Below are 11,380 nucleotides of genomic sequence, written 5' to 3'. Positions count from 1 at the left end.
TACAATGTTTTCATTTTGTTTTCTGCTTTAGTTGTTAGAGTATGACATGAACACTTGATTAAAATTCCTTGTGTTTTTGAATGAGATATACAAATATTTTAAGGTGTTTATGAGGTACTAACACCTTAAGTCATTAAAATAATAGGACAATTATAACTGCAAAAAAACTTTGCACACTAACCAAATAGAGCCACATCTAATCTGCACAATTTTGTGACTATTCTAAAAACAGAGAACAGTTATTCGAACGAGATCTAAACATTTCTCTTTAACATTTTTGCCAGTGAATCTATGACTTTCTTATTTCTCAGGCTGTAGATAATTGGATTTAACAAAGGAATGATGACAGTGTAAAATAGAGAGTCCATCATATCTTGGTCATCTCCCTGTGCAGATCCAGGGCGCACATACATGAAGAGAAGAGGGCCATAGTATAAAGAGACAGATAAGAGATGGGCTCCACAGGTGGAGAAGGCTTTCCTGATGCCTTGTACAGACTTCCTTTTTAAGATTGTAAAGAGAACAAGTGTATAAGAGACAAGAACAGTCAGAATAGTGAACACTTGTATTGACCCAGAGAAAATGAAAACAATCAGAATATTAATCGAAGGATCAGTACAGGAAATCTTAAACAATGGTATAATGTCACAGTAAAAGTGATGTATTATGTTAGAGCTACAGAAGATTAATCTGAATACAAAACCTGTATGAATTAAGGCATGAAGAAGGCCACCTACAAATGATGATACTAATAGCCGTATGCATAGTCTATTCGTCATAATCACTGGATAAAGTAAAGGGTTGCATATGGCTACATAACGATCATATGCCATACTTGGCAAGAGAAAACATTCCGTGGTTGCACTGAATGCAAGGGAAAAAAATTGTATCATGCATTCAGGGAGAGAGATCATCTTACTTGTGGCAAAGAAGTTGACCAGCATCTTGGGGGTCACTGTGGATGATAACCAAATATCCACAAATGCCAGACTCCCAAGGAATAAGTACATGGGGATGTGGAGGTAAGGGTCATTCCATATGAGGGCAATCAGAACAAGGTTCCCCATGATGGTGATGAAATATACAACCAAGAACATCAGGAACAGGGGTATTTGCCACTCCAGTTGATATGTAAGTCCTGTGAGAATAAACTCTGACAGCAATGTTGCATTTTTCGTTTCCATATCCTTCATAGATTACCCCTGAAATGAAATACAGTCAATATAAAAAGAAAATTCATTCAGGATTTATAAATGAATGTTTAGTGTGGGTAGTTGAAATAAAACCGTACACTAACGTGAATGCCGTTAATTTTATTTACTCTTACTATAATACATGGAAACTATTTGGAGGAATTCTTATATTGGAAAAATGCAACTATTTCAGTTTCAAAATATATGCAAGAATGAACATATTTAGAAGAGAAGAGAGACATTCTGAACATGAGCATATTTATGGGGAAAGTATTGAATGTGATGGGGAAATTCTGTGTGTGGGACATGGATGCAGCATCAAAAGTAAGGATATTAGAAGAGCCTGGATTATAAAATGAATGAAAAGCCATGTGAAAAATCTTGCACTTTTTTTCTTCAAGCCATAGGCAAGCACTGAATATTTTAAGATAAGGTATGGCATCATCAGTTATTTTTAAAATTACATATTTGGTTCTTAACATAGGCTTCAGGGAGGAGCACCTTTTGTCAGGGATACTATTAGGAAGATGTTATTATTGTCCAGGGATTCCCAAACTGGATTACACATTAGAATTTTCTGGGGGAACTTTTTTGTGCAAAATATAGCTTCTAAGATATTCCTGTAGAAATTGATTCAGTAGGTTAAGAATGGGGTCTAATAATACACACTTCAAAAATCTCCTTAGTGTATTAAAGTGCATGTGAAGTTTTAGTCCATGTGTGATATCACATTTGTAGTAATGAAGATGACAAAGAAATAGATAAAAATAAATCAGAATGTAGAGTCACTAGGACTTAGTGACATGTTAGATGCGAAGGGGTGGTCAGTGAAAGAGACAAGAGTCACTTGGGACTGGGTAGATGGTCATCAAAAATCGAGATTGAGAACTCAGGTGCATTGGCCAGTTTGTGGAGAGAGCATCCTCTGAACATCCAGGTGAAATGTACTTAGTAGTTTAAGTCTACAAGAGCTTAATAGAAATAATGACTTGGGGGTCATTTGGGCTCGCTGCAAGCATAGTTATGGATTCCTATCCATTGGAGAGGGAAGATACAGTAAAAAAAGGATGACATGGATAGAAACTGGAAGAAGTTATATTAAAGACATTACAAAATGGATCTACCTATTTATTAGATGGATAACATCTGAACCTCTTTTCTACTACATGAATCTTGGTGGCACAGAAAAGCTGGCAACCACTCTAGAAGCCAAAATTTCCGGAAGCTGACTTTCCCATCCCCCTTGCACCTAGAGCAGGGGACTTGATCAAGGATTAGCCACTCAAACCCACCTACACTGGATTTGGAATATGGGGAGAAGAAGATAAAGGATCAAATATGGACAAAAGAGAATTTTGCTTGCAAAGTCAACCAATGGAGCATTATCAAGCCCCAGAAAATGCATCCTGCACCCACAACAAGGGCATCGTCAGTGTGAGCTGTGGCATTCCAAGTGCAGCAGCAATGACAGCAGCTCTTATTGAGGTAGAGGTGGGACATGATTTTGGCTGTTGACTGGCTGCCTTATTTCTTTGTGTTTCTGCCCATTCCTCCAGTGGATTTCTCCAACTTCCCTAGCATTTCTATGTTAGAGCCAATTTCCATTCAATGAACTTTTCCTCTTGCAACCAGAATTCTGGCTCACACAGAAGGAGACAAGGGAGAGACAGAAAAGGATATGAGCAGGGTGATCAGAAAAGCAGGAAGAATTGGAAAGCTGAGTGCTGTGGACTTAAGGAGGGGAAATGCTCAAGGACAGTGTGAAGTACCGTGCCAAAAGAGAAATAAACGCTCTGGTAGGATGAGGAGTGGACAGAGATCACTGAGTGTGGAAAGTAAGAGATTTTAGTGTGTTTACTGAGAGAAGTTTCCATTTTGTGATAGAGTTGAGGTCAGAGAATAATGAGAAGTGAGTGGGAAACAAGGGGCAGTGCAGTAGGAGAATGAATGGAGTTCTCCAGGACGTGGACAACAGTTGGCACCTGTCCACCGTCCATGGACAGATGTGAATTTTCCTCCTGCAGAACAATCTCATGAAAGATTTCACAAGAGAGAGGAAGGCATTGAGAGGATAGAGGGGAAGGAAGTGGAATGGGAAATTTGGTGGGTGAAATGGAAACAAAAGGCAGGAAGAGAAGAAGCCAGAAAATAAGAGACAGAGATGGTCAGCGTAGGACAGACAAGGCCAGGAAATAGGAGAGAGAGGAAGTCACTGAAAGGCTGAGGGGGAAGGGAGGGGAGGCTCGGAGGTTGGGGGAGAGTGCTTGTCTTAACCCTGGTTTTCATTAAAAGTGTCAACACTGGGAATCCTTTCTTTCTCTTTTAGACAAAATTCCAGGTTTATTTCCCTACAAAATTTGGGTATGAAAGAGATTTTCATTTTAAATTTTACCTTAGAAACTTTGTACTGTCCATATTTAAAAGTTGCTTTATCTTTGTTATTACTGTCATTAGAACTGCCTTTCTCTAGAAATCCTGCTAGTTTTACTTGAGAGCACTTTCTTCTCCACCAGTTTTATTAGCAGGATTGTTGAGCCAGACTGGAACCTAATTCAGTCAGTATGAAAAACCAATGCCAATAATTGTAGCTGTTAAATGTATGTTATTTGGAATGGGCTTCCTTCCACGCAGTCCCAAATCAGTAAATAATCAAAAATCCTCAAATTCAATGTGTGGGTACTTAGTAAGTCGTAAAGCTGGAAACAGCAGTTAGAAGGACATTTTTTCCTTTCTCTCTACATATAATATATGTATTTATATTATATTATAAATTATATATATATAAAATACTCAAATCATTATCAGAAGTGTGTAAAAGGTAGGAAGGTTAATATTTAAGTTATTTAAAATTTTAATCAGAGGATGTGGTTAATTAAATGGAATAAATATTTTGAACAGAATCCTCAGAAAGATTTCTTAAGCAGTAAACATCATGATCTGAATCTTTAAAGCAACTTTTAAATTGTTTAATATTTTAGTTTACCAAAATGTATCTTATCAAGTCACTATAATTATGCTAATCAGATAACTAAATATCATTAAAGAATACAATTCACTCTTAGACCTATTTTGCTTATCTAGATTTTCTTCACAGTAATAAAATAATACAGGTTATTCACTATTTGTTCTCCATTTTCAACTGGCTTTTTGGCATCTTGTAAACCAAATCAAAGATATTATAAATTAACAGTATTTTTAACTTTCTATAAAAAAATAATGAGGGGGTCGGCCCCATGGCGTAGCGGTTAAGTGCCTGTGCTCCGCTGCTGGCCGCCTGGGTTCGGATCTGGGCTCGCACTGACATACCGCTTGTCAGGCCACGCTGTGGTGGTGTCCCAAATAAAGTGGAGGAAGATCGGCACTGATGTTAGCTCAGGGCCAGTCTTCCTCAGCAAAAACAGGAGGATTTGGCATGGATGCTAGCTCAGGACTGATCTTCCTCACAAAAAAAGAAAAAATAAATAATGAATATCGTGGAAATCATTTTCTCTTACCAAAAGTTGTTAGGAAATTGTAAAGCTCTTTCCACTGTTAGGCTTTCTAAAGTAGAAAAACTCATTTTGTTGCCTGTCTGTGAGTACAGAGGTCTGCATTGCTGCTTCCAGTATGAGCAGCCTTTTCTTTTTTTTTTTTCTTTTTCCTTTTTATTGTGGTAACATTGGTTTATAACATTACATAATTTCAGGTGTAATTATATTTCGATTTCTGTGTAGATTACATCATGTTCACCACCCAAAGACTGATTACAGTCCATCACCATATGCATGTGCCTAATCACCTCTTTCACCGCCCACCCCCCCACCTCTGGTAACCACCAATCCAATCTCTGTCTCTATTTGTTTGTTTGTTGTTGTTTTTACCTTCTATTTATGAGTGAGATCGTATGGTATTTGACTTCCTCCCCCTTACTTATTTCACTTAGCATAATACGCTAAAGATCCATCCATGTTGTCACAAATGGTCAGATTTCAGCATTTTTATGGCTGAGTAGTATTCCATTATGTATGTATATCACATCTTCTGTATGCATCCGTCCCTTGATGGTCACCTAGGTTGCTTCCAAGTCTTGGCTATTGTGAATAATGCTGCAGTGAACATAGGGGTGCATATATCTTTATGCATTTGTGTTTTTGTGTTCTTTAGATAAATAGCCAGCAGTGGAATAGCTGGATCATATAGTAGTTCTGTTCTTAATTTTTTCAGAAATCTCCATACTGTTTTCCATAGTTGCTGCACCAGTTTGCACTCCTGCTAGCAGTGTATGAGAGTTCCCTTCTCTGCACATCCTCTCCAACACATGTTGTTTCCTGTCTTGTTAATTATAGCCATTCTGATGGGCATAAGGTGATATCTCATCGTAGTTTTGATTTGCATTCGCTGATAATTAGTGATGTTGAACACCTTTTCATGTGCCTGTTGGCCATCTGTATATCTTCTTTGGAGAAATGTCTGTTCAGATCTTTTGCCTATTTTTTCAATTGGATTGTTAGTTTTTTTGTTGTTGAGATATATGAGTTCTTTATATATTTTAGATATTAATCCCTTATCAGATATATGGTTTGCAAATATCTTCTCCCTATTGTTAGGTTATCTTTTTGTTTTGTTGATGGTTTTCTTTGTTGTACAGAAGATTTTTAGTTTAATGTAGTCCTGTTTGTTTATTTTTTCTATTATTTCCCTTGCCCTGTCAAACATGGTACTTGAAAATATGCTGCTAAGACCAATGTCAAAGAGCATACTGCCTATGTTTTCTTCTAGAAGTTTCATGATTTCAGGTCTTACATTCAAGTGTTTAATCCATTTTGAGTTAATTTTTGTGTATGGTGTAAGATAATCGTCTACTTTCATTCTTTTGCATGCGGCTATCCAGTTTTCTTTTTTCCATTGTATGTTCTTGGCTCCCTTGTTGCAAATTAGCTGTCCATAGATGTGTGGGTTTATTTCTGGGCACTTGATTCTCTTCCATTGATCTGTGTGTCTGTTTTTGTGCCAGTACCATCCTGTTTTGATTACTATAGCTTTGTAGTATATTTTGAAGTCAAGGAGTGTGATACCTCCAGCTTTGTTCTTTTTTCTGAGGATTCCTTTGACTATTTGGGGTCTTTTGTTGCTCCCTATAAATTTTAGGATTCTTTGTTCTATTTCTGTGAGGCATGTCATTGGAACTTTGATAGGGATTGCATTGAATCCATAGATTGCTTTAGGAAGTATGGACATTTTCACCGTGTTACTTCTATTTCTTGCAACAATGTTTTATAGTTTTCAGTGTACAGGTTTTGCACCTCTGTGGTTATGTTTATTCCTAGGTAGTTTATTCTTTTTGTTGCCATCGTAAATGGAATTGTATTCTTAATTTCTCTTTCTGCTACTTCATTGTTAGTGTATAGAAATGCAACTGATTTTTGTATGTTGATTTTGTATCTTGCAACTTTACCATATTCATTTATTATTTCTAAAAGTTTTTTGGTGGATTCTTTTGGGTTTTCTGTATATAAAATCATGTCATCTGGATCCCTTTTATTTATTTTTATTGCCTAATGCTCTGACTAGGACTTCCAATACTATGTTAAATAAGAGTGTTGAAAGTGGGCATCCTTATCTGGCTCCTGTTCTTAGAGGAATAGCTTTCAGTTTTTCTCCATTGAGAATGATATATGAGAATGATATGGTTTGTCATAAATGGCCTTTATTATGTTGAGGTACTTTCCTTCTATATCCATTTTATTCAGAGTTTTTATCATAAATGGATGCTGTATCTTGTCAAATGCTTTCTCTGCGTCTATTGAAATGATCATGTGGTTTTTATTCTTCATTTTATTAATGTGGTGTATTACGTTGATAGATTTGTAGATGTTGAAGTATCCCTGTATCCCTGGAATAAATCCCACTTGTTTATGGTGTTTGATCTTTTTAATGTGTTGCTGTATTCGATTTGCTAGTATTTTGTTGAGGATTTCTGCATCAATGTTCATCAGTGATATTGGCCTGTAATTTTCCTTTTTTGTGTTGTCCTTGTCTGGTTTTGGTATCAGGGTAATGTTGGCTTCGTAGAATGAGTTAGGAAGCTTCCTCTCCTCTTCAATTTTTTGGAAAAGTTTGAGAACGATAGGTGTTAAGTTTTCTTTGAATGTTTGGTAGAATTCACCAGGGAAGCCATCTGGTCCTGGACTTTTATTTTTGGGAGGCTTTTGATTACTGTTTCGATCTCCTTGCTGGTGATTGGTGTATTCAAATTCTCTATTTCTTCTTGATTCAGTTTTGGAAGGTTGTATGATTCTAAGAATTTATCCATTTCTTCTAGATTATCCAATTTGTTGGCACATAGCTTTTTGTAGTATTCTCTTATAATGTTTTGTATTTCTGAGGTATCCATTGTAATTTTTCCTCTTTCATTTCAGATTTTCTTTGAGCTGTCTCCCTTTTTTTCCTGGTGAGCCTAGCTAAAGATTTGTCAATTTTGTTTATCTTTTCAAAGAATGAGCTCTTGGTTTCATTGATTTTTTCTATTGCTTTTTAGCCTCTATTTCATTTATTTCTGCTCTGATTTTTATTTCCTTCCTTCTAGCGATTTTGGCCTTTGTTTGTTCTTCTTTTTCCAGTTCCTTTAGTTGCACTGTTAGATTGTTTGAGATTTTTCTTGTTTGTTGAGATAGGCCTGTATTGCTATAATATTTCCTCTTAGAACTGCTTTTGCTGTATCACATAAATTCTGGCATGTCATATTAACATTTTCATTTGTCTCCAGGTATTTTTTGATTTCTCTTTGCTTTCTTTGTTGACCCAATCGTTGTTCAGTAGCATTTTGTTTAATCTCCATGTATTTGTGGATTTTATGATTTTCTTCCTGTAGTTGATTTCTAGTTTCATACCGTTGTGATCAGAAAAGATACTTGGTGTTATTTCAATCTTCGTAAATTTATTGAGAATTGTTTTGTGGACTAATATGTGATCAATCCTGGAGAATGTTCCATGTGCATTTGAAAAGAATGTGTATTCTGTGGTCTTACAATGGAATGTTCTGTATATATCTCGTCAGTCCAAAGGGTCTAATGTGTCATTTTGTCAATGTTTCCTTATTTATCTTCTGTTTGGATGATCTAGCTAGGGGTGTAAATGGAGTGTCCAAGTCCCCTACTATTCTTGTGTTGCTGTCTGTTTCTCCTTTTATGTCTGTTAATAATTTCTTTATATATTTAGGTGCTCCTATGTTTGGTGCATAGATATTTACAAGTGTTATATCCTCTTTTTGGATCGTCCTTCTTTGTAGTGCCCTTCTTTGTCTCTTGTTACAGTTTTTGTTTTAGAGTTTATTTTGTCTGATATAAGTATTGCTACCCCAACTTTCTTTTCTTTGTCATTTGCATGGAGTATCTTTTTCCATCCCTTCACTTTCAGTTTGTGAGTGTCTTTAGGTCTGAAATGTGTCTCTTGTATGCAGCATATATATAGGTCTTGTTTTTTTATCCAATCGGCCAATGTATGCCTTTTGATTGGCGCATTGTCCATTGACATTTAAAGTAGCTATTGATAAGAATGTACTTATTGCCATTTTGTTACTTTTTTTCTGGGTATTTTAGTAGTTCTTCTCTGTTCCTTTCTTCTTCTCTTGCTAAGACTCTTCCCTTGTGGTTTGACGGCTTTCTTTAGTATTATGTTTAGGATACTTTTTCTCAATTTTTTGTGTATTTATTATAAGTTTCCGGTTTGTGATTACCATGAGGCTCATATATAATAACCTACATATATATCAATCTATATTAAGTTGATGGTCTTGTTTGACCTCTTTCTAAAAGCTCTATTCTTTCACTCCCCTCCTCCCACATTTTATGTTTTTGATATCATATCTAACCTCTTTTTGTGTGTGTTTATCCATTACCCTCTTATCATGGAAATAGATAATTTTACTTTTGTCTTTTGACCTTCATATTATCTTCATAGGTGGTTGATCTGCTACCATTATTGTATATCTGTCCTTACTAGTGATTTTATTACTTTTTTTTTGATAATTTTCTTATTCTTATTTGTGGCCTTCTCTTTTCCACTTAAATAAGTCCCTTTAGCATTTCTTGTAAAGCTGGTTTCTTGGTGATAAACTCCTTTAGTTTTTGCTTGTCTGGGAAACTCCTTATCTCTCTTTACATTCTGAATGATAACCTTGCCAGATAGAGTATTCTTGGCCGTAGGTTTTTTCCTTTCAGCACTTTGAATATATTGTGCCACTCCCTTTTAGTCTGTAAGATTTCTGCTGAGAAGCCAGCTGATAGCCTTATGGGGTTTCCTTTGTGGGTAACTTGTTGCCTTTCTCTTGCAGCTTTTAGGATTCTCTCTTTATCTTTAATTTTTGACATTTTAATTATGATGTGTCTTGGTGTGGGCTTCTTCGGGTTTATCTTGTTTGGTGCTCTCTGTGCTTCCTGTACCTGGATGTCTGTTCCTTTCCTTAGGTTAGGAAAGTTTTCAGCTATTATTTCTTCAAATAGATTCTCTGCCCCTTTGTCTCTCTCTTCTCCTTCTGGTACACCTATAACACAGATGTTAGTGTGCTTGATGTTGTCCCAGAGGTCCCTTAGACTGTCATTGTTCTTTTTAATTCTTTTTTCTTTTATCTGTTCAGCTTGGGTGATTTCCTATAGTCTTTCATCCAGCTCCCTGATCCATTCTTCTGTATCATCTACTCTGCTATTGAGTCCTGTTAGTGAATTTTTCATTTCCAGCATTGTATTCTTTATTTCTGATTGGTTCTTTTCAATATTTTCTAATTCTTTCTTGATGTTCTCACTGAGTTCATCCATTCTTCTCCCAAGATCACTGAGCATCATTATGACTCTTTGTTTGAACTCTTTGTCAGGTAGATTGTTTATTTCTGTTTCACTTAGTTATTTTTCTGGGGTTTTGTCCTGTACTCTTACTTGCAATGTATTCCTTTGTTTCCTCATTTTGCCTCTTTCTCTGTGCTTACATCTATATATTAGGTAGGTCAGCTACATCCCCGATCTTGGAGAGGTGGCGTTATGTAAGAGATGCCTTATGAGGCTCAGCAGTGTGCTTGCCTCTCATCAACAGTTCCAAATGTTCCAGGAGTGTCCCCTGTGTGGGCTATGTGTGTCCTTCTGTTGTGACAGGGTTGTTCTTGCTGGAGGTGCCCAGGGAGGCTAGACTGTCACCCTGGCCAGCTGGTTGTAATGCTCAGCTGCATGTGGTTGCTGTGGACAATTCAGTCACTTTATTGGGCATGGGGAGCCCCAGCACAGCTGGCTACAAGGGCTAATAGCACATTCCTGTTGCAGATTTTCTGTTAAGAGAATAGGCTCCCAGCTGATTGTTAGGCTCAGGGGCTTACAATTGATGTAGGCCTCTGGCCTGCATGGCCGTTGTCAGCTCCCTCAGGATTGCAGCTGAGTAGGGCCGGCCCCAGGCATGGGAGCACCCAATTGTTTCAGGCTTTGGAACGTGGGGCCAAACCCCTATGCGGCAGTTTGAGAACCACAAGTCTGCTGCAGCTGATAGGCCCCACCAACCGCAGGGCCACACACCCTGTCAACACAGTCCTGACCCGTGTGTGTGCCTTGACCCACTGAAGTAGACTCAATCACCCCACTGCAGAGGCTTGCCACCAACACAGGCTTGCCTCTCACACATGACCTGCCCTGCAGTGGTGGCCCACTCTTCTGGTTGCAGAGGTTCCACGCATCCCACCTATGCAGGCCCACGAGTTGCCTGGGGGCTTGCTGTTGGGTGGGGCCAGTCCCTAGGGCAGCCTGCCTGCCTTGGCTGAACTGGATTAAGTTGATGCTGTAGTGGGTGGGGCAGACTCCTGTGCTAACAGGCCACAGGGAGAACTGCAATGGTGTCTGCCAGCATCTGTGTCAGCACACCTGTACTAGGTCACAATAATGGCTGCTACCAATGTCTCAGTCCCTGGAGAGGTCTCACTCCTCGCTGAGATGCACCCAGAGCCTATCAAATGAGTCTCTTTTCACCAAAGGACTGTGCACCTTTCTTTCTGATTTTAGGTTGCTTTCTGAAATGGGTGAATTTGTTCATGGGCCCTTTAAGAGTGATGCATTGCAGCTAAGAGGTGGCTTTTTTCTCTCTAGAAAGGAATTTCTGCCTCTTTCACCTCAGTCAGCACGATCCTTTGTTGTAGGGGTTCGTTTTATCCAGTTTTCAGTTATCTCTTAGCAGTA

General features: G+C 37.9%; 1 protein-coding gene across 1 annotated transcript; it reads right to left on the bottom strand.

Moving 5' to 3' along the window:
- Window positions 1–254: 254 nt before the first annotated feature.
- Window positions 255–1,184, bottom strand: LOC101392993 (olfactory receptor 5H2-like). The gene has a single exon (XM_014794948.1). The coding sequence runs from the start codon at window positions 1,182–1,184 to the stop codon at window positions 255–257; it is 930 nt and encodes a 309-aa protein (XP_014650434.1).
- Between the last annotated feature and the right edge of the window lie 10,196 nt (window positions 1,185–11,380).

The sequence above is a fragment of the Ceratotherium simum genome, chromosome 15 (assembly GCF_057802395.1).
Source record: "Ceratotherium simum simum isolate JZ-2026a chromosome 15, ASM5780239v1, whole genome shotgun sequence".
Classification (NCBI taxonomy): Eukaryota; Metazoa; Chordata; class Mammalia; order Perissodactyla; family Rhinocerotidae; genus Ceratotherium; species Ceratotherium simum.
Note: the sequence above shows the minus strand (reverse complement) of the source record. Positions and strands in the feature narration are given on the sequence as shown.